This window comes from Ostreococcus lucimarinus, chromosome 21, assembly GCF_000092065.1.
Source record: "Ostreococcus lucimarinus CCE9901 chromosome 21, complete sequence".
NCBI classification, from domain to species: Eukaryota; Viridiplantae; Chlorophyta; class Mamiellophyceae; order Mamiellales; family Bathycoccaceae; genus Ostreococcus; species Ostreococcus sp. 'lucimarinus'.
In genome coordinates, this window is record NC_009375.1 from 123,811 (window position 1) to 145,070 (window position 21,260).

General features: G+C 59.5%; 11 protein-coding genes across 11 annotated transcripts; 7 read left to right on the forward strand and 4 right to left on the reverse strand.

The window, feature by feature from the left end:
* Window positions 1-193: 193 nt before the first annotated feature.
* Window positions 194-1,576, reverse strand: OSTLU_1824 (predicted protein; the record flags this gene model as incomplete). Its single annotated transcript, XM_001422866.1, has 1 exon — window positions 194-1,576. A coding segment is annotated over one exon (1,383 nt), but the record flags the coding sequence as incomplete, so codon positions are not given.
* Window positions 1,577-2,697: 1,121 nt separating this feature from the next.
* OSTLU_5273 (MC family transporter: deoxynucleotide) lies at window positions 2,698-3,549 on the forward strand (the record flags this gene model as incomplete). Its single annotated transcript, XM_001422777.1, has 1 exon — window positions 2,698-3,549. A coding segment is annotated over one exon (852 nt), but the record flags the coding sequence as incomplete, so codon positions are not given.
* Window positions 3,550-3,715: 166 nt separating this feature from the next.
* OSTLU_94145 (predicted protein) lies at window positions 3,716-4,888 on the forward strand (the record flags this gene model as incomplete). Its single annotated transcript, XM_001422778.1, has 1 exon — window positions 3,716-4,888. The coding sequence occupies one exon, from the start codon at window positions 3,716-3,718 to the stop codon at window positions 4,886-4,888; it is 1,173 nt and encodes a 390-aa protein (XP_001422815.1).
* An 871-nt stretch (window positions 4,889-5,759) lies between these two features.
* OSTLU_29694 (ZIP family transporter: zinc ion) lies at window positions 5,760-7,290 on the reverse strand (the record flags this gene model as incomplete). The annotated part of the gene is made up of 1 exon (XM_001422867.1): window positions 5,760-7,290. One exon carries the CDS (start codon window positions 7,288-7,290, stop codon window positions 5,857-5,859), a length of 1,434 nt encoding a protein of 477 aa, XP_001422904.1. The 3' UTR covers window positions 5,760-5,856.
* A 591-nt stretch (window positions 7,291-7,881) lies between these two features.
* Window positions 7,882-9,375, forward strand: OSTLU_10111 (predicted protein; the record flags this gene model as incomplete). Its single annotated transcript, XM_001422779.1, has 3 exons — window positions 7,882-8,630; window positions 8,754-8,826; window positions 8,953-9,375. Coding segments are annotated over 3 exons (1,245 nt in total), but the record flags the coding sequence as incomplete, so codon positions are not given.
* Window positions 9,376-9,710: 335 nt separating this feature from the next.
* OSTLU_94146 (predicted protein) lies at window positions 9,711-10,076 on the reverse strand (the record flags this gene model as incomplete). Its single annotated transcript, XM_001422868.1, has 1 exon — window positions 9,711-10,076. A coding segment is annotated over one exon (366 nt), but the record flags the coding sequence as incomplete, so codon positions are not given.
* A 244-nt stretch (window positions 10,077-10,320) lies between these two features.
* Window positions 10,321-10,818, forward strand: OSTLU_19207 (predicted protein; the record flags this gene model as incomplete). The annotated part of the gene is made up of 1 exon (XM_001422780.1): window positions 10,321-10,818. The coding sequence occupies one exon, from the start codon at window positions 10,321-10,323 to the stop codon at window positions 10,816-10,818; it is 498 nt and encodes a 165-aa protein (XP_001422817.1).
* Window positions 10,819-11,431: 613 nt separating this feature from the next.
* Window positions 11,432-16,057, forward strand: OSTLU_25928 (predicted protein; the record flags this gene model as incomplete). The annotated part of the gene is made up of 2 exons (XM_001422781.1): window positions 11,432-14,478; window positions 14,764-16,057. The coding sequence occupies 2 exons, from the start codon at window positions 11,432-11,434 to the stop codon at window positions 16,055-16,057; spliced, it is 4,341 nt and encodes a 1,446-aa protein (XP_001422818.1).
* A 920-nt stretch (window positions 16,058-16,977) lies between these two features.
* On the reverse strand, window positions 16,978-17,526 carry OSTLU_7913 (predicted protein; the record flags this gene model as incomplete). Its single annotated transcript, XM_001422869.1, has 1 exon — window positions 16,978-17,526. A coding segment is annotated over one exon (549 nt), but the record flags the coding sequence as incomplete, so codon positions are not given.
* A 1,561-nt stretch (window positions 17,527-19,087) lies between these two features.
* OSTLU_19210 (predicted protein) lies at window positions 19,088-19,987 on the forward strand (the record flags this gene model as incomplete). The annotated part of the gene is made up of 1 exon (XM_001422782.1): window positions 19,088-19,987. A coding segment is annotated over one exon (900 nt), but the record flags the coding sequence as incomplete, so codon positions are not given.
* A 141-nt stretch (window positions 19,988-20,128) lies between these two features.
* OSTLU_13512 (predicted protein) lies at window positions 20,129-20,821 on the forward strand (the record flags this gene model as incomplete). Its single annotated transcript, XM_001422783.1, has 1 exon — window positions 20,129-20,821. The coding sequence occupies one exon, from the start codon at window positions 20,129-20,131 to the stop codon at window positions 20,819-20,821; it is 693 nt and encodes a 230-aa protein (XP_001422820.1).
* Window positions 20,822-21,260: the final 439 nt, after the last annotated feature.

Here is a 21,260-nt window from a genome sequence, read left to right on the forward strand (position 1 = left end):
CCTCGATGATCTCTTTCGCGCGCTCGAGTTTCTCCGACGTGTCCCCGTCAACGTCGTCGACGGCGGCGTCGAACTCGTCCGCGCTCGCCGTCGGGGCGTCGATGGACCCTCGAACGACGTCGACGTCTTCCAGGTTGCTCAACGCCATACCGGTGACGTACGTGCCGTCCATCTCTCGCCCACCTCGCCCATCGCGGCGCTTGAGCTTGACGTGCAAGCCGTTCGTGGTGTGAATCGTCGCGCCCGTCGTCATGCCGCATTCGCCGTCGGGGTGCTTGGACTCGTCGAGTTCAAAGTCGAATCGTCGCATGAGCATGGCGAGCGACACGATTGACTCAAAAATAGCAAACTGATCGCCCACGCATTTGCGCTGGCCACCGCCGAAGGGCAAGTACGCGTACTCTTCGGTGTACTCGTTCGGCATCGGGGCGTCGATCGGGAAGCGTTCGGGCTTGAACGCGTCGGGTTCGTCCCAAATCCGCGGGTTTCTGTGCAAGTTCCAAACCGAAATGAAGAAGTCGGTTCCGGCGTCGATGTTGTACCCTCCGAGGGTGACGGGCTCTAACGCGCGCCTGATTAACACCGGAGGTTGCGGGTAAAGTCGCATGGACTCGTTGATGACGCGCGTCGTGTACACGAGCGCGCGCATATCCGCCACCGTCGGGTTGCGGTCGCCGACGACGCGGTCAACCTCCTCGAATACCTTGGCCTTCACTTCGGGGTGCTTGGCGAGCAAAAATGTCGTCCACGTCAGCACCGCGGCGGTGGTTTCGTGGCCGGCGATCAGGAGCGTCATTAAATCATCGCGAAGTTGCTTGGACGTCACGTCGTCGCCGCTCGCGATGAGAAAGTGCAAAATGCTCGGATCGTCCGTGTTCATGTACTCCTCGACGAATTCCTCATCCTCTTCCTCCACCACGGCTTTGCATCGGTTGATGAGGTCATCCAAGGTGTCGTTCACCACTTGCAGCGCCTCCTGGCACTGACGCTGCCTCGGCACGAGCCAGCGAAGCGGGGGAACCTTCCAATAGGGAATAAACGTCACGCTCCGGTACTCGGCTTCGCGCAAAACCGTGTACACGGCTTTGATCACGGGGTCGTCCGTGGACAAGGAGTCGAAATCGTAATTGAACACCGCCTTGCCTATGATATCCAAGGCGAATCGCGAGTAAAAGTTCTCCATCTCCACCGACTCGTTCGCCTTCTCCGCGCGCGCGAGCTGCGACATCCCCTTCAACCCGCAGTCGCCGAACATGTCCACCATGGACGTGACGTACTTTTTGTGCAAGCTCGGCACGATCACCTTGCGTCGAATCTTCCACACCTCACCGTTCGCCGGGATTAACCCCTGACCCATGACAAAGTCCAAAATCTCCGACAGCAATCCCTTGGAGAAGCTCTTCGCCTGCGTGAGCAACATCTCCTTGGCCACCGCGTTGTCGCTCACGACGACGAATTTCTTCGGCCCGATCGCCAGGACGAACATCTCCCCGTACGCCAAGAACAGCTTATACAGCGGCACAAAAACCGGTTGTCCCGCGATCTCGCGAATGTCCCCGCTCGCCACCGGCATCTTCGACATCGCCTCGGCGCGCCACCGCCTCGATAACCTCGCGAGCGCCAGCGACACCCCTCGCCCCACCGGTCCCGCGTCTTCGGGCACCAGTCCCCGCAGCCCGTCCGCCACCTTTCGAAACGGTCCCGTGGACGACGCCTTCGTGAACTCTCCGCTCGCGATGCGCTCCTCGAGCGTCAGCGCCTTTTTATCGTCGCCCGACGCCGCCGCGCGCGTCCCGGCTCGCGCGCGTCCCGGCCCTCGTCCCGCCCATCGCGCGCGTCCCATCGCGCGCTCGTCCCGCGCCGTCGCGCCGCATCGAGGCATCGCGCGTCGTCGCCCGTCGTCGCGCGCGCGTCCCTCGCGCGCGCGTCGCCCGCCGCGCGTCGTCGCCGTCGTCGCCGTCGTCGTCGTCCGCATCGTCGTCGTCGGCATCGTCGCCACCGCGGCGTCCGTCGGCGCTCGCGCGCGGTCGAGCGCGGTCGAGTCGACGCTCGAGTCGCGCGCGCGCGGTCGAGCGCGCGCCGGCGCGTCGCGCGGTCGCGTCGCGTCGCGGTGTGGCGCGTGGCGCCGTCGTGGATAGCGTTTCGAGAAAATATACGTGATGGGGTAAATATGAATCACAATACTGGTCGTACGTATTCGGACATACGGGTGTGTGTATTTAGTGTACGTGATAGTTTAGTGTAAGCATCGTCGCGCGCTCGATCGCGCGCGCGCCGTCGAATCGCGCGAGACGTCGGCGCGGCGCGGCGCCGACGCGACGACGCGACGCGCGCTCGAACGTCGGCGTTCGAACGCGCCGGCGCGGCGCGCGAATGCGCGCGGCGTTCGGCGACGGCGCGCCGGGATTCAAATTCCAATTCCACGCGCGCGGAAAGCGACGCGAGACGACGACGCGCGCGACGCGCGCGCTCGCCGCGGCGACGCTCGCGGCGACGGTGACGACGGCGACGATGTCGCGCGCGAGCGCGCGCGGCGCGGAGGCGTCGACGTCGGCGAAACGACGCGAAGGGACGCGAGAGGAGGCGCGCGCGCGAGCCGCGAGCGGGACGACGGCGACGACGACGCGAGACGCGACGAGAGGGAGGACGCGAATCGCGAGGGACGCGAGCGAGGACGCGCGAACGACGGCGGTGTGGGTGACGACGACGGCGGGCGCGCTGGCGGGCGCGACGGCGCGCGTGTGCGTGGCGCCGTTGGACGTGATTAAGATTCGGTTGCAGGTGCAAGTCGAGCGAGGCGCGAGCGGGAAGTATCGAGGGCTGGCGGACGCGACGCGGACGATACTGCGCGAGGAGGGGGGGCGCGCGATGTGGGCGGGGACGGTGCCGGCGCTGCTGCTGTGGGTGCCGTACACGGCGATACAGTTCACGGTGTTGAATAAGTTTAAGGAGGCGGCGAGGGAGCGGGAGCGCGCGAAACCGGGATCGACGGCGGGACTGCCGGTGAGTTTCATCGGTGGCGCCGCCGCGGGATCGGTGGCGACGGTGGCGACGTACCCGTTCGATGTCATTCGAACGTTACTGGCGAGTCAGGGTCACCCGAAGGTGTATAATAACGTGTTCGACGCCGCGCTCGGCGTCGTTCGCGAACGCGGCGTCGCCAAAGGTTTGTACGCGGGCGTCTCCGTGACGCTCGCCGAGATCGTTCCCGCGAGCGCGGTGCAGTTCGGCTCGTACGCTGCGTTGAAATCAAACCTCCCCGAAGTGTTCGGGGAGAACGATTTCGCGTGCGGGTTCGCCGCGGGCACCATCGCGCGGCTCGTCATTCACCCGCTCGACGTCGTCAAGAAACGATTCCAAGTCGCCGGATTCTCTCGAAGTTTAGCCTACGGCCAACGCGTCGACGCGGGCGCGTACAAAAGTTTCTTCGCCGCCGTGCGAACGATCGCGCGCAGCGAGGGCGTGGGTGGGTTTTACAAGGGCTTGATGCCGAGTCTGATCAAGTCCGCCCCCGCGAGCGCGATTACTTTTAGCGTCTTCGAAGCCGCGCGACGGTTGTTAGAGCGCGCCGCGGACGACGACGACGAGGCGCCGCGACGATAGGTCGCGACGGCGAACGCGTTAGGGATCGGGACGCCGCGTCCCGAAGATGTAGAAGAGTCAGAGCCAGTCGCAGTGAGTCGAGCGCGGTCGAGCCGACGCCGTCCCGCACAAGATGACGCTTTTCGACGAAGAGATCGCGCGCCTCGACGTCGAGCGCGCCGATCTCGCCGCGCGCGCTGCCCGAGAGACCGACGACGGTCGTCGCGCGTACGTCGACGCGATCGTCGCGCGCGTCGAGCGCGCGCGCGCGACGCTCGCCGCCGCCGCCGCCGCAGATTCGGGTGTCGAAAAACCGACGACGACGGGACGCGACGTCGCGCGCGTGCACGCGCGCGATCTCACGCCGCGACGTTTTCGACTCGAATACGTCGCCACGGATACCCCGGTCGTGATCGAGGGGCTCGGGAGCGCGCTGACGGAGGACGGCGCGGACGGCGAGACGTGCGCGTGGTTGACGCGGCGCGCCGGGAATAAAAAAGTCGCCGTCACGAGGAAGGATGGTCACCGACGCGCGACGCTGTCGTGCGAGGTGACGGACGTTTTGGATTTAAAGGACTTTTTCGCGGAAGTCGTGGACGATCGAGGGGCGGGGAGTTACTTGTACGACACGTCGATTCCGCTCAAGCTGCCGTCGTTGTCGGAGAGCGTGCGCGTACCGGCGTACGTGGCACACGATTACATGCAGCGCACGATGCGATTGACGGCATTTTCACGGTCGTGGCCGAGCTTGTTTGTCGCCGCGAAGAACACGCGATCGTCCCTGCACGTCGATCAGTGGCAGGGGCACTTTTTCATGGCCGTGGTGCGCGGCACGAAGCGATGGACCGTCTTCTCGCGCGAATCGCTCGCGTTTTTACGGCCGAGCTGGTCGCGCGGCACGCTCGATCCCGCGATGCCACCGTTGGAGGAACAAGAAGAGATGGGAATGTTACCGCTCCCGCGTGAATTCGGCGCGCGCCGATGGGACGTCGATCTTGGCCCGGGCGAGGTGCTTTTCGTGCCGGGCGGCTCGCCGCACGCCGTTCGAAACCTCGATTGCACGGTGGCGTTCGCGGGAAACTTCGTCGACGACGTCAATCTGGACCGCGTGTTGGAAGATTTAAAGCTCATGGCCGCCAAAGATCCCGCGTTGATGGAGAGCTACCGAGCGCTCGACGAGGTGGATTTCGACGACGAAGGCGCCGCGCTCGCGGCGGGCGACGACGACGTCCACGCGGGCGCGTTCGACGCGAACGCGCGCGTCGTGCGAGTCGCCGATTATCTCGCGGGGGGGCGACTCGTGTGATGGGATGGATGTCTCGCGTCGCGTCTCGGAGTTCGGGACGAGGGGTTCGCGGCGTCGTGAAAAAGTGACAAAAAAATCAGGGAAGCCGAGCTCCCCCCATGGGGGTGAATCTCACAGCGATAAATTTTTTAAAGTACTATCCGTCACCCCGAAACGACGAAAGTCACAGTGTTGTCGTGTCGCTTTTCCATCACGGACAATCGGGTGTGGGAAAAAGTAAGGTGTGATGTCGACACATCTCTTCCTGCGGGTTTCGATCCCGCGGCTTCCAGATCTCTATCGGAGCAGCCGTCATATTCGACGGAGACTTTTTCCTAACAGTCTGACACTCTACCAGCAAAATTGTTTACAGAGATACCGCGACGAGATTGAAGCAATACAAGGAACTCGATGGGCACCTGATGAACGCCTCCGTGTGGGACGAGTATTTGACCCCAGAGATGCTCAGTCTGTATAATCCCGAAACAGACCAATTCGAGGAGCCCAAGCACTGGCTAAATGGGAAGCGTGTAGGAATTGCAATACTGGCGGATGATGTAAAATCGAGTCCGTTGCTGTCTAACAAAGCCTGGCGCAACCTGTGTATCAAATGCCGCCACCTTGGATCCTTCCCTGACAGTTCTCCACCAATAGGGTGCTCGATTTTCTGCGCGAGGTCAAGGACGCCGACGCGACGCTCCCAGACAAGTTGAAAGCCGAGGTACCGACCATGCTTCAGAAAGGCGTGCGCGCGTATCTGGATTAAGCTTCACAAGTACCGTGGTGTGGGTAACATCTGGGACATCTTATCGAAATAATTCATCGATGTTCGCCAGGAGATCGAGGAACAGGTGCCGTAAATTACGAAGAGCGTTTCGATTTACAATTTATATGATCCTCTAGCTTGAAAAATAGATCTCCGTCAGTGGCCGTGGGTGTGTTTGCCACAACTTGATTTGATAGTAATTGACATTTTTTTACCGCTCTCATTAGTGCGCGTGTGCGTGTGAGTCTCCGCCACCGCCACCGCCTGTGCAATGCTTGTGGTTGAGGAGCACGAGACTGATGGCAACAACGCCGACGATGAAGGTGAGAATGCTCGTCGCGCGAAGACGAGGTGAAGTGGCGCTCACTGATACTCGGGGCATGCACTCTGCGGCGGCGATTTGCAGATAGACTCCAGCACCGAAGGCGAGCAGCAGTCCATGCCAGAAGTCGTTGTTATTTCCCGATCCAACACTAATGAGGACGCCAAGAATGACACTCAAGCCGGAAACGAAGTTTAAAGTCAGCGTCGGCAACGGCGCGAGATCGCCCTGGAAGGGGTCTACGAGCACCAAGTAGTCAGCAAGCTCTTGAGCGATTTCGTGATAGACGGTCGCGGCGGTGATCGACCATCCCATGGTACTGTCGCAGTTCAGAAAGCCGAAGCCAATGAAAATACCATCCACTAGGTTGTGCATGAAATCTCCAAGAATGATACCACTTCGAACGCGATACTTGTGTGAGTTACAAGTACAAGTATCACAGTCATCTTGAGCGCCTTTGACTGCAAGTTCCGCATCGGTTGTCTTCGCTGTATTTCCAAGAGTTGGGAACACGACAGAGATACCAAAGTCGATGAAGTAGGCCATGAGAAAGCCGAAGATAGAAGCGGAAGCCCACCATGCGGTCTGCTCTGCCTCATCCGAGCCAGCAGGTTTGATTAAATGCGTGGCTTCGTAGAACATCAGATAAAACGCAGCCGAAAGAAGTGCGCCGGCGGCAAACGAGTTAATTGTGCAACTCACAGTTTCAGGGTACGCTTTCTGCTTCTTAGCGATACTCGGGATGAGAAAGACCACACCAGAAAGTGTGACGATATTGACGATAATTGCCGCCCCAATGGCGTTGGCCCACGGTTTTGATTTCGATTCGCTCACGGTGGATGCTTCGGGAAGTGAAGCTTTTGGCACCACGTCATCTCCGTGGAGGTCCTTGAGATAGTGCGCGTCGCGCTCGAACTCGGTGGGAACGTGCTCAGCGAAGATTGAGATCGCGTCGATGCCAGTCGTATTAATCTTAAACGGCGTCGTGTGCCAGGTGTTGTCAAATTCAAGGTTGACACACCCACTATCAGGTGTCAAAACACTATCTCGTATCTTAGCCGTCGTACAAGCTCCCCCGATTGCGGTATCACCGCTATCCTCGCGGGCTTCGAGCTCGTCGTGTCCGGCGGCGATTTCGTCGTAGATGACCATTTTCATGGTATCGGCGGCGTACTTATCGGCCACCTTTTGCGCCTGCCACACGTATTCATTCTCTGGCGTCTCAAAGATTCCAGCCCATTCGAATGCGTGCGCGCCGGACGCGTGCGCGCCGCGCTGCGCGAGCGCGCTCGCGACGATCGCGATGCCACCACCGAGCGCGCTCGCGCAGCGCATCGTTCGCCCTCGTCGTCGCTCGACCGTCCTCGCACCGCGTGCGCGTTCGCGCGGCGGCATCGTCGTCTTCGTGTTCTTCGTGTTTTCGTTCGTCATCGTTTCCGTCGTCGTCGTCGTCTTCGCCGGCGTCGGTAAGTGCGGCTGCGCACAAACTAAAGCGGCATACGAACCGAACCGGCGCGATGGAGGGCGGTCGTTTATAAGTCACGACTCGCGAACGACAAAATGTCGACATCCGCCGCAGTGTCGACACATCTCGGTGGTACTTGGATATGTCGAAATATGTCGACATGTGCGTCGAGACGTTTTTCGTATATAGATGCATCACGGGGTTCAATGCGTACACGCGCGTGGGTAAATATGTCGACATGCGTGTCGACATGTTTACGACGCGCGTCGCGACGCGATCCGTGATGGGCTTCGCGGGGCGTCGCGTACGACGATCCTCGACACGTGCACGACGCGAATCGTCGACACGTGCACGACGCGCGCGCATCGCCGCACTTCGCGACGCCTCTTCGGCTCGTTCGCGCGCGGAGACGTCGATCGCCGTACATCATGTCCACACCCGCCGCAATCGCCAATCATAATCGATTGCCGGTGACAACGCTGTGCGGGTTCCTCGGCGCTGGGAAGACGACAACTCTGAAACGCGTGCTCGAAGCTAAGCGAGACGCGAACGGAAAGTTTCGGTGTGCCGTCGTCGTGAACGACGTCGCGGAGTTGAACATCGACAAAAAATTAATCGATGATTCCGCTTTGCTGCAGAGCGACGAGGTGGTTGCCATGCAGAACGGATGCGTGTGCTGTTCGTTGAGCGGAGACTTTGTAAAACAAATCGGGGACATGGCCAAGAGTGGCAATTTTGACTACATGATCGTAGAGGCATCAGGAGTGTCGGAACCGGCGGAAATTGCGAAACTCTTCGCAAATTGTGAGGACGATCACGATCATGAAGCTGCGCACGTTGATGAGCATGAACATTTGAGCACACTGGCGCGGCTGGATACGTGCGTGACGGTCATCGCTGCAGGTGACTTTCTCGACATGATTGATTCTTTCAGGGCGTCAGCTGTGAACAGGCAGTCTTACTCTCAATTGTTGGCTGAACAGATAGAGTACGCGAATGTCGTCGTATTGAACAAGGTCGACACTGTCGATGACGAACAACTCGCCGAGATTAAAGCGCAGATACAACTTCTCAATTCACGTGCTGATATTCTTGAAGCTGTGAACGGCGCGATCGACGTTACGCGAATCGTCAATACAAAACTTTACAAAGAGAATGACTTTGCTGGTTTCATAACATGGGAACAAGAGATAGAAGCAACATCTGTGAAGTCATGCTGCGCCGGCGCTAGGGACAAAGGTGAGTCTCCATGCTGTAAGCGAGCTCGCATGAGAGAAACAGCCTTAAGCGAGGTCACGCTTGCACCAAGTTCTTCCCAAACACGTCACGATAGTCGGTTCGGTATTACGTCTTTCATTTACCGAGCCAGAAGACCTTTTCATCCCAAACGGTTTTTAGGCTCATTTGTCGAGCGCTTCTTCAGCTCCCTCGAGGCCGATGACCGTGATGAAGAAAAAGATGAAGAGACACCAAGTGTAGACTGGAGTGCAGTGAAAGATATTCGAGCGCGACAAGAAGCGATGAAACTCAAGCGCCGTAAAAGGGAAGGTGAAATTGGTGTGCTGCTACGTTCGAAGGGTGTAACGTGGCTCAGTGATGCCCACGACTTGATAATTGTTTTCAGTCAGGCTGGTAATATTTACTCTCTCGAAGGATCAAGCCGATGGACCGCGCTGAATAAAAATGCTTGGGTCGGCTCACAGGGGATAAAGCAAGAACTTCGTAAAGACTGGGAGGGGCCTTATGGTGATCGCCGACAAGAACTGGTGTTCATTGGCAAGGATCTTAAATACGATGAAATTCAATCAACGTTGGACTCTTGCCTCTTGACCGACGAAGAATTCGAAATGGGTTCTGATGGCTGGAGAGCAGTCATGGGTGATGTCTTTCTAGACGAAGACGACGAAGACGAAGACGACGAAGTCGATGACGAAGACGACGAAGAAATCGACGAAGATTTGGTCGACGACGAGGAGATCGAAGAGGAGATCAGGCCGCAACCCACTTCAAAGTCGAAGGCAAAACCAAAGGCAAAGTCGGCGCCCTCTCAAAACGACGGCTTAGTCTGATGTCTTTCTAGGTGACACTGAAGCGGAACAGGGTGGAGATGTGGACTCGGGCAACTCTTCCGACATGTAAGCTTGTCCTTTATAGTGAGCCCACACCGATGTGAGCGCAAGTCATTTTTATGCACACAGTGACATCTTCATCGAATACCAGACGTGGTTGCCAGCGGCTGCGCGCGGTCAAGATAGCGCGACGAAGGTCGGCAATAAGCTCAAGGACTTCTTCAAGAAGGAAAAGGGCCACAGGGTCCCAATGGAAGAGGACCACCTGAGGCAAGGTAGAGACGAGAAGGGCGTCTATTGGGAAATTCACCGCGACGGGTGCTTCGAGTGGCTGAAGGACAATGGGTACACAGGGGAGACGGAGCTCGCGCCGGCGGTCGTCTGGTGCTCATACTAATTTTGTAATTCGTACATTTGCAATATGAAGACTCAACGAGACACCAAAAAGACCATGGTTTGGATCCTGACGAAATGACGAATGACGAACTGTTTTCATAAAGGTCCACACTGTTGCTTGTCATAGATCTAAAATAAAAATAAACATTAAAATATTTTAACATTTCGTCATTTTCATCATTGGTACACACAAAGTGTCACCGAACGACGGGTTGACGAATTTGTGGACGACAAAACAAGTTCGTCATTTCGTCAGGTCTCGACGGATCACGAACGTCCAGGTGTGAAATCAGGCGGTTCGGTATCTACATTCCGGACCTTGCAGCCCACGCAGCGATACGCGTACCTATGGTCTCTCGGATGTGACTGCAAACCGCAGGAGGAGGCACTTTTGGCAACAATATTTTCTTAGGGATAGATAGGTAACCAGGACAAATGCCGTCGGGATGCGTGTACGAAATGTTTAGCGATAATGCGAAATGTAACAAAACGTACATCGGATCGACGACGGGTTCGCTCAGAGCGCGCCTTGCCTCGCATAAATACGCACGACATCCAATCTTCACGTTTGGCGACGCGGACGTGAGAGTTCTCGAAAAGGACATTCCAGCTGGAGAGCTCCATCAACGTAAAGGTGCCTACATGAGAGAGAAGCGTGACGGCTTATTCAACTCCCGAGCTGCTGGACGCAGCCAGAAACACGCGTGCCGCGAGAACGTGGACGAGAGTCCAGCCTACAGCAGAGCTCAATATACGCCGAAGCGGGACGGCGGCGATGGTAACTACAGACAACTCAATTATTACAAGCAGCACGCAAAAGGAATACTGCGCAAGACGTGCCTCAAGAATGCCCGAGCGCGCGGCACGCTGCCTTCGAAGCGCAGTCTCGACAAGTATCAATTTACGGTAGATGAGTTACGCGGCTTGGCTTGACCACTTCACTCACACGATTGGTTCTGGAGAAATCTTACATGCGGTACATCAACGTCGATGTGCGGTTTTATCATGTTGGGGTGCCCCAACTCAAAAAAAAAGTTTATTTTTATTACTCATAGCGATAAATTTTTTAAAGTACTATCCGTCACCCCGAAACGACGAAAGTCACAGTGTTGTCGTGTCGCTTTTCCATCACGGACAATCGGGTATGGGAAAAAGTAAGGTTTGATGTCGACACATCTCTTCCTGCGGGTTTCGATCCCGCGGCTTCCAGATCTCTATCGGAGCAGCCGTCATATTCGACGGAGACTTTTTCCTAACAGTCTGACACTCTACCAGCTGAGTTAAGGAAGACTGTTTATGCATACGCACAACATCGCGGACATTCGACTGCCCATGCTCTTTATTTCGAGGCTTAACTCGGCGAGGTGGACGAATAATTGGTATTATACGTCGCTCGATGGTGGGTTTGCGACAGATCTTCGCGGCTTGACGCCGTCGATCCGCGATCGCGAATGTTACAGGTTGAGGGCTCGGGCGAGGACGTCGGTGGTTTTCGCGCGTTCGTTCGTTCGTCGTCACTCCGCGGTCGAATCCATCGGTGGATACGATGGATTCGACGCGGTGCGCGACGTGCCGGGCCGTCGTGCGCGGCGGCGCGGCGACGTGCGCGGAATGCGGGGCGCCGCAGGGCTACGATTCGGATTCGGACGCAACGATTCGCGTCGACGATGACGATGATGACGATGATTCTTCGCACTACGCCCGGGACGCCCGGGACTCGAGCGCTTCAGACGCCGACTCGAGCACTTCCGCCTCGTCCACGACTCGGCGTCGGCGGGAAGTCGAGTCGCGCGAGCGGGAGATGGAGGAATCGCCCGAGGCGTTGAAATTGTTGTACATGCTGAGTTTGTACACCGACGCGTCTCAGAAACAGTCGAAGTCGAAGTCTGCGGTTTCCAACAACAACAACAACAAACGTTCTCCCTGGATTCGCGAGCTGCCGCTCCTGGTGCTCGTGTACGAGGGCATCGTGCGAAACGCGGTGTTCGATTACGATTACGCGCCAAAATCAGAAAAGATATTTGGAGCGTGTCCGAGGTATTTGAACGTCTCGGAAGAGGGACGAGACGATTTAGACGATTTGCGTGAGCTTGGTTTCATCACGGCGCTCAAGGTGACGAGCGAGACGTACGATCACTCGACGTTGTTGAAGATTTCCAAGAAGGGGAGCGAATTCTTGCAGAGGATGACGGCCTCGGGACGGTTCACGAGCGCGATGCGCCAGTCGGTAGATTCGTTGGTGCACGAAGCTGGTCACCTCCTCGAGGTGCGGTACGACCGCGAGTCCTCGGATTTTTTCCTCACCGTCCCCTCGATCGGGGTCCGCATCCGCTCCACCATCACGGACGTCGAAGACGTGCCGTACGTCTCGTCTCCGTACATCCCTCCGCACATGCTGAGCTCCGATGCGTTCACACCGAACGCGTTGAACGGGCACAAAAAGGCAAAACGCGTGCTCGGCGGCGCCGTTCAAAGTAGTCGCGATATTCGCGACCCGCGCCTGAGTGAAAGTATCTTGCTCGACTCGGTGAAAATCATCGTCACCGAATACGTGCCGATGGGATCGAACGAAATGGTTTCTTTCTGTAGAAAACTCGGCACGGGAGACCGCGTCGCGGGCGGTATGTTCACCGCGGAAGCGAGCGCGACGCAGGACGAATTCAACATGGTGGTCGGGATCAACGCCGACAATAAAACCGAGCTAAAAGTCCTCGACGTCGACGAAACGCGATTCGTAAACGTCGAGGCAGACTTGCTCGCCACCGGGGCGCCCAAGAGTAACTTGGTGCAGCAGCAAATCGAGGTTTTCGGCATCAACTTTCGGGAAAACGGCGCCATCACTTACGGCATCGTCGTCAACGGCATCGCCGATCGAATTCGAAACGATATCAGCGTCGATTTACTCGCGCGCTTACTTTCCGACGTCCACGAAGACACGAGCTCGCTGGTGGGAAATTTATTTTCCGAGCGTCAGCGCTCCATGTTGAACATCACATACAAGGGCGAGCCGGACAATCGCGACAAGTTTACGTGCATCATCGCCGAGCGCGCGACGCCAAAACTGAAAGCCGCGGCGTACATGGATGGTGAAGATAACGAAAACGAGCTCAAGCAAGTCATCGGCGCGACGTTTTACGCGTACGACCTGAACGAACAAGAAGTCATCGTCTTTGGTTCACGCGGTGTCGTCGTCTTTGGTCCGCGCACCGAACGTCATCACAAGCTTCTCGCGACATATTCAGCGTTCCAAGCTCGCTCGTTGTTCATCAAAAGTGTCTTCAGCAGTTGTTTCGCGCTGAACGACGAGTTGAAGAAGACGCGAGCGTTGATTGAAACCTATCAGATCGATCCGACGAACGTAACGCGCATTCGTTCGCGCCTCGCCGATCACACGACGACGGTGACGATCTTGAGCGCCACTCAGCAGTTCGTGCTCGAGTCGCTCGAAAACGTCGACACGTCTCGTGAAAAGTTGAGCGCGGATATGAGCGACGGCGCGTCGCAAGTGTTGTACGACTTGTTTCAGTTGGAACCGTCGTGGAAACGCTTGCAAAGACGCGCCGTTGACTTGGAAAAAGTCATCGCGGCGTGCGTCAACGATCTCGAGTCTCTGCGAGAAATGAACGCCGTCATCGGCTCACGAAGAAAGCTCCGCATCAACGAGGCGATAGAAGGGACGACGAAAAACTTAGAGGATGCTTTCCGAGCGCAGGCGCGCAACAGCACCACGCTCGAGGTGACGCAAGTGATTTTGTCGGGGACGCTCGCGTTTGACATTCTCGATCGATTCACGGGGCAATACCTTTCGTTCACCGAGATTCGATGGGCCGTCGAAGCGGTGCAGCCGTACATAGTGAATGTTCCCGCGGTTTGGTTCATCTTGAACATGCTCGCGTGGTCGGCGTTGGGCGGTGGAATTGTTTATTTGATGCGCTACTTGGCCTACATGCATTGCAGCGTGGAGACGAAAAAGCTCACACTCAATAAACCCATTCATTTGTCGCGATGGCGGCGATTCATCGCGACGCGCAACGTGGAGTCGACGGCTTTTAAGGAGGAGAACAACCGTCGCGTGGTGAAATACGGCTGGACCGAGCCCATCGACGTCAAAAAGTGGAAAGGAACGCCCCCGAAGATTAACGTCACCATCGACGAGCGATACGGTTTCATCTTGCAAGCGATGATCATCATCAATAAGCGCACGTGTACGCTCTCCGGCGATGCGGTGTGGCGTCAATTTTGGAGCGATGTTTTCGTCGCTCGCAACGTCCACGATCAAAGTCGAGAGCTGTTTGACACCGACACCGGCGACCGTTTGCAAACGGCCGAATATTCGTCAGAAGAAGAAGACGAGACTCGCCGCGACGTCACGGCCAAGATCATCGGCATCGACAACCGAAAGTCCACGTTAAAGTGGCGCGATGGCAGGCAAATCCTCGCGCAAGACGACACCGACGACGACATCGATTCGGACGAGGAGGCGATCGCGAAGACGGGCGATTTGACGTTTGAAGGCTTCGTCGCGTCCAGGTCGTTGAAACTCGCTCGAGAGGAAGAGAAGGCTAAAAAGAAACGAGCGGCAAGGATGGAAAAGTGAAAGCCGCGCGATCGCGGCCGCGGTGAAGCGAGGTAGGCCGCCCGCGTCGTCGTCGTCGTCCCTCCCGTCGGGTAGAATAGACAAATTGCTACGTCACACACAGAGAACCGACCCAAACTTCACGTCGCGACGCGCGCGAGGCGCCCGACGTCGGCGTCGATCGCCATGCGCGCCGCGTGCGTGCGCGTCGTCGTCCCGGACGTCCCGTCGTCGTCGTCGTCGTCGTCGGGCGCCGCCGTCCCGACCTGGCTCCCTCCCGGCACGGGATTCGTCTCAAAAAGCCTCAAACTCGACGTCTCTCGACCCTCCCGCGCGACGCAGTGCGAATTCTACGTCGTCGGTACCTCCCACGCGAGCGCGGCGGCGGCGGCAGACGTTCGACGGGTCATACGACGCGCGAAACCGCAGGCTGTGGTGCTCGAGCTCGACCAAGAGCGCGCCGACGCCCTCGTCGCGAGCTTCGTCGAACGCGCGCGCGTGATCGACGATTCCGAATACGGGAGCGATTTGTTGACCGGTATCATCGAATCAGAGCGCGAGGACGCGCTGACGGTGTACGGGGACGTGCGGGCGAGAGGTATAGGCGAGGCGTTGGCGGCTCGCGCGTTCGGGACGAACCCTTTCGCGATCGAACGGTGGAAAACGGTGTTGGCGTACGTGAAAAACGCGTGGGATGGTGGATCCGTGGGTGTTTCGAGCGATGGCGCGCTCGCCGCGGCGGACGTGGCGAGAGCTCTCATGGACGAGCCGAGAAATCTGACGCCGCTCGCGGGACCGGCGGCGGCGTTCGTCGCGGCGACGTTGGCGAGCTTGGCGATGCCGAACGGAGCGGAGAACGGTCTCGTGGACGCAGTCGGCGTGTTCCTTGCGCTTTTATTATTTTGCCCGCTCGTGGAGACGCTGTGGATGGAAAGAGACGAGGTGTTGTGCGCCAACGCGTTGAACGCCGTCGACGTGTGCTCGGGCATCGCTCGAGGGCGGGTACGCCGCGTGCGATTTGGGTTTTCCACCGATCCGTCGGCGACGAAGAAGAGCATGCAAACATTCACCCCGAGTGATGCTGGCGCGGTGCCGTGCTTCACGCTGAAACGTCCGCTGAAACGGGGCGAAACGAGAAGGCTGAACTTGTGGGAGCCGCGTTGGCTAGCGCTCATGGACTCGCTCGCGGAAGCGAATGGCGGATCCCTCGTGGGCGCCGAGCTCGGGTGTTTACTCGGGCGCGCGAGACATTACGTGAGTAGTTCTTGCTTTGAGATTCTAGGCGATGCGGCTCGACGTACTGGAACCGTGGCCGTTGAGGATTCCATGCGCCGCGCACGAGTGACGCGCGTGGTGGAGGGCGAGCGCCCGACGACAAAGGCTCGGAAATTGGAGGTTTGGATCGAAGGAATGGACGAGTGCGACGTGCACGCGTTAGAGACACATCCGGCTGGGTATTTACTCGCGAGCGCGAGCGTCGAGGCGTCGCAAGCGCCGCGGATTGATGAAGACGACGACGAAGTCGTCACGTGCGTCATCGTCACCGGCTTGGCGCACGCGAACGGCATCGTTCGCGGCATAGCCGAGGCGCAGTAGAATATTGTAGTAGTATATCACACTTAGTTTATATGTACATTCTCTGGTGTCGTGCCCTACGCCGCGGCGTTCTTCATGCCTAACTTCTCAACCTTCGCCGCGACGATTTCGGCGTCGAGCGGAGACGATAAATTACGCACGACGCTCTCGCGATCATCCGGACCTTCATCACCGCTCGAGCTCGCGGGGCTGTCTAATTCAGGAGTGTGGCACGTCCCGGGATGACCTTCTTTGGGTGTCAACGCTGTGACGGAGTGTCGAACCTTGACCAAGCGCGAGTCACACAAAAAGTGCGTCCGACACAGCTTCAACGCCTTACCCACAGAGCTCAGTTCAGCGAACTCGATGAAGGCGATGGCTTGCTTCTCGCCCTTTTCGAACGCCTTGTACCAGAATAACGCCACCTCACCGCATTCCTCCTCAAACTTGTCGCGCACGAGCGTCGGTTCGATCTCAGGGTCGATATCCGTCACGTAAACCGTGCGATCCGCCTTTTCTTGCGCTACTGGATCCAATGGCCGTGTCAGGGCGCGCTTTTTGCTGTGCGAGATCTCAACTTTGAGCTGGCAATCATCCACTTCTTTGCCGTCTAAATCCAACGCGCGCTTTACCGCTTCGTTGTCCTCAAAGTCTATGAAAGCGTACGGAAACTTACTCTTTGGGTTGGTGAGCAACTCGACGTGTCTCACTTGTCCACATTCGGAAAACATCGCCCTGAGACTCCCTGGAGATAAAGTTTTCGGAATGTTCCTCACGTAAACTTTGCACGGCGGCGACTCCGGCGTCGTCGGTTCATCACCGATGGTCCGGGTGGACGTCGAGTACGGGTAAGGGAACGGTGGCATGGTTGCGCGCTGCGATTCGGCAGACGAGTCGCCCGAAGTCGAAGCCGCGGATCCGTGATTCGTTCGTCGATGCAAACGGAGCGGCGTCTTTGACGCACTCACGCGAATCATGCGGTTTCCAAGCTGTTCACCCGTCAAATGCAGCGCGGTTCCCACGCTTTCGAGGTCGACGAACTCTACGAAGGCTACATTCGCCACGGCGTTGTTCTTCACTTGCAAATGCAAGCGGTTGACGGGGCCGGCGCGGTCCTCGAAAAGTAACTTCAACGCGTGCGAGTCCACGGTCTTGTCGACGTTTGCGACGTAAATTGTCCTCGCGCACGATTCAACCTCTCGTTCATTCTGCGGTAGCAGTAACGGGTTCACTGGGATCACCGCGGTGTCGCTCTTCTTCACCATGATGTTTTTCCCGTGGAGCGGCGTCTTGTCCAACAATAACGCCCGATCCACCGCCTCGGCGCACTCAAACGCCACAAAGGCGTAGCTAAACTTGTGTGTGTTCGCATCACCGCACATGCGACAGTCTATGATGCGGCCGCACGAGGCGAAAACATCCGCTAATTCGCGTTCGCTCACGCTCGCCGGCACATCCTTGACGAAGACGGTGTACGGCACCGCCTTTTCGTTCGCACGTCCATCGCCGAAATATCGTCCACTGGCGCCGTAGAAGCGGCCACCGACGATACCACCGTTCACGTGCACACCATTACGCCACTGCTCGCCGCGACCTCGGCCGCCACGACCTCCCACTCGACCGCCGCGACCTCCCGGCGATCGCCTGCCGTATCCGCGACCGCCAGGGACAAAGCCCGCGCCCATGTAAGGCGGCATCACGTACCCGTAGTGGTCGTAATGATGCGCGTTATGCATGGCTGCGTAATACTCGTGCTGCGCCGCCGTCATCGCCGCGTATGCGTACTCACCGTACGCCCCCGGCGGCGCCGGCGCGCCCATCATCATCATCGGCGGCGGCACCCCGTACGCGCCCGCCGGCGCGTACGAACCGGCCGCCATCGCGTGCGGATCGTACCCCCCGTACCCCATATCCGCCACCCCAGGCGGTGACATACCCTCCCCACCCGGCATTAAGTTCACCGGCACCACCACCGGCACCGCGAACTCGTGCTGAGACACCACCTGCAACGGCGTCCCCGCCGCCGGCACCACGCCGCCGTTCGCCATCGCCGCTCGATACCACTCCATGTACGACGGCGTCATCATCGGTCGTTCGCTCGACTCGTACGACGCGCTCTGCGACGTTAAAAATCCACGTTTCGCGCCTTCGTCAGTCTCTCGCGCGCCTTCACCGCGCCCCGATCGCCCTCGCGTCTTCGCGTCCTCGCGTTTAAAAAATCTTTCAAAATCACCAGCCGTTTGAAAGATCGCCCATCTCCCGAATGTTTCCCTCCCGTCGCCATCGCATCGCCCGTTCGCGCGTCGCGCGCACCCTCGTCGGCTCTCGAGCGGTTTTCCCATCGTTCCCGTTCGCCTCGCGCGCGTCCTCGCGCGTCGTCGACGCGCGCGCCGTTCGATTCGCATTCGCTTCATTTTCATTTTTCGCATTCGCGCGCGTGACGGCGACGCCGTCGTCTCCCGCGTCGTCGTCGCCTCGCGTCGCGCGTCTCGGCGCGGGCGCGCGCGGGGACGGGCGATCGACGTCGCGCGGCGTCGGCGGCGACATCGCGCGTCTCCCGCGTCCTCGAGCGTCGCGTCGTGCCGACGCGCGCGCGCCGTCTCCGGGCGCGCGTGGCGCCCAAAGGTCACGTCGCGCGTCGAAAGTTCATGGCGGTTTCGCCCCGGTGAATACGACTTTGCGCGCGTCGTTCGCGTTTATGTATACATTCGGCACGCGTCGCGATCGCGGTTTCGCCCCGGTGAATACGACTTTGCGCGCGTCGTCTGCGTGTCGTGACTTAGTATCACTGTCGTCGGAAGGCGTCACACACGGATTACGACGACCGCGCGACGCGACCGCGCGACGACCGACGCACCGCGACGCGCGTCGCGCGCGACGACGACCGCTCGACCGCGCCGATCGCGAGCGGACGCGCGCTTTAACGCCGAGACGCCGAGACGCGAACCGAAAACGCGCGCGCCGACGTCCCACGCGCGAGAAAACGGACGGGAATTGCGTCTCGGGAGCGCCGGGACGACGACGCTGATTCGCGGCGACGGCGCGCGCGGGATGGCGAACGGGGGGCATCGCGGCGTGGACGTGGCGCGGCGATTGATTTTCGAGGACTCGACGCGACGCGGGACGGGCGCGCGCGATGGGAGCGCGCCGGGGACGCCGGAGAGGGAGGGGCGGGCGAGCGCGGGACGCGGCGCGAGCGCGGGACGGGCGAACGCGGGATACAGCGATCGGTACGTGCCGTCGAGGAGCGCGAGCGCGGGATTTCGGGGTGATTTTAGTATGCTGGAGGCGTGCGCGAGCGTCGGGGTCGGGGCGACGGGAGGGGGTAGGGGTGAAGAGATCGGCGGCGCGAGCGGCGGCGGCGGCGGACGAATCGGTCGGGACGGACGCGGCGACGCCGATCGGGGACGGGAGGGGGACGCGAATCGCGATGCTGATAGCGCGGGCGCGCACAGGGGTGATGGTGGTTCGGCGCGAGCGCACGAGCGCGAGGATACGAGCGCGGCGTACGGGGCGTTGTTGCGAAGCGAGTTGCTCGGAGACGTGTGTCCGCCCGAGGCGTACGGCGTGACGCCGCCGGCGACGCCGAGCGCGGCGAGGTACCGACCGCGGACGCCGGCGACGCCGATCGATGGATCGTCGTACTCGTACTCCACTCCCGGAAGGAACTTGTTCAAATTTCGCGACGATGGCTCGTTCGGGACGATCGCTCGAGGCGAATCGCCGTACGCGTTGAATCCAGTCGGCGACGGCGACGGACCGCTCGGCATGACGCTTTTATCGCCGCGCCGCCGCGCGCCGCGAAAGATCGCGCGTAGTCCGTTCAAAGTACTCGACGCGCCGGCGTTGCAGGACGATTTCTACCTCAACCTCGTCGATTGGAGTTCGAGCAACGTGTTAGCCGTCGGTTTGGGAACGTGCGTCTACCTGTGGAGCGCGTGCACTAGCAAGGTGACCAAGCTGTGTGAGCTCGCTCCTAACGATTCCGTCGCCTCTGTGGCGTGGACGCAGCGTGGGACGTATTTGGGCGTCGGCACGAACAGCGGCGAGGTGCAGATATGGGACGTGGCCAAGTGCAAAAAGACGCGAGCGATGCTCGGGCACCGCAGTCGCGCCGGGACGTTGGCGTGGAACTCGCACACGCTCTCGAGCGGGAGTCGCGATCGCGCCATCTTGAATCGCGACATTCGATCACCGAGCGATTACTCTAGCAAGCTTCTCGGGCATAAGAGCGAGGTGTGCGGATTGAAGTGGTCTTACGACGACCAACAGCTCGCGAGCGGCGGCAACGACAATCAACTCTTCGTGTGGAATTCGCACTCGACGTCACCAATCTTGCGATGCAGCGAGCACACCGCCGCGGTCAAGGCCATCGCGTGGTCTCCACATCAACACGGCTTACTCGCCAGCGGCGGCGGTACCGCCGACCGATGCATTCGGTTTTGGAACACCGTCACCAACACGCCGTTGCAGTGCGTCGACACCGGTTCGCAGGTGTGCAACTTGGTTTGGAGCAAGAACGTGAACGAGATCGTCAGCACGCACGGCTACAGCCAAAATCAAATCGTCGTCTGGCGTTATCCGAGTATGTCCAAGCTCACCACGCTCACGGGCCACACCCTCCGCGTGCTCTTTCTCGCCATTTCTCCCGACGGCCAAACCATCGTCACCGGCGCCGGCGACGAGACGTTGCGCTTTTGGAACGTCTTCCCCGGCATGAAGTCCCCCGTCTCGGGCGCCGGCGACAACACCGTCAGCACGCTCGCGCGCACGAGCATTCGGTGATTCACCGCATTCTTTCTTTCGATACGAATCCGTCTGTACCGCAAACTTTTTTCATTCATTCGTCGCCGTTGTAACTCGTACCACTCGACGCGTTCGTCCCGTCGCCCGCACACCGCGCCGCCCTTCCGCGCCGCGTCGACCGTCCACCAGCGCGCGCGTCGGCGCACCGTTCGCCGCCCATCCCGCGCGCGTCGCCCTCGCCTCGCCGTCCGCGCGCGCGTCCGCGCGTCCCGAAGCCGCCGCGCGGCGTCCCGAAGCCGCCGCGCGCGCGCGCCTCGCCTCGCCTCCGATGTCCGCGCCGTCGTCCGGCGACGCCGCGCCCTCGACGAGCGGACGCGCGGTCTACGACGACGTCCTGCCCACGGCCTCGCCCTGGGGCGTCGTCGGGCGTCAGGCGGTGCTCGCCGCGGTGGCGGCGTTCAGCAAGTGCGTCCTGGAC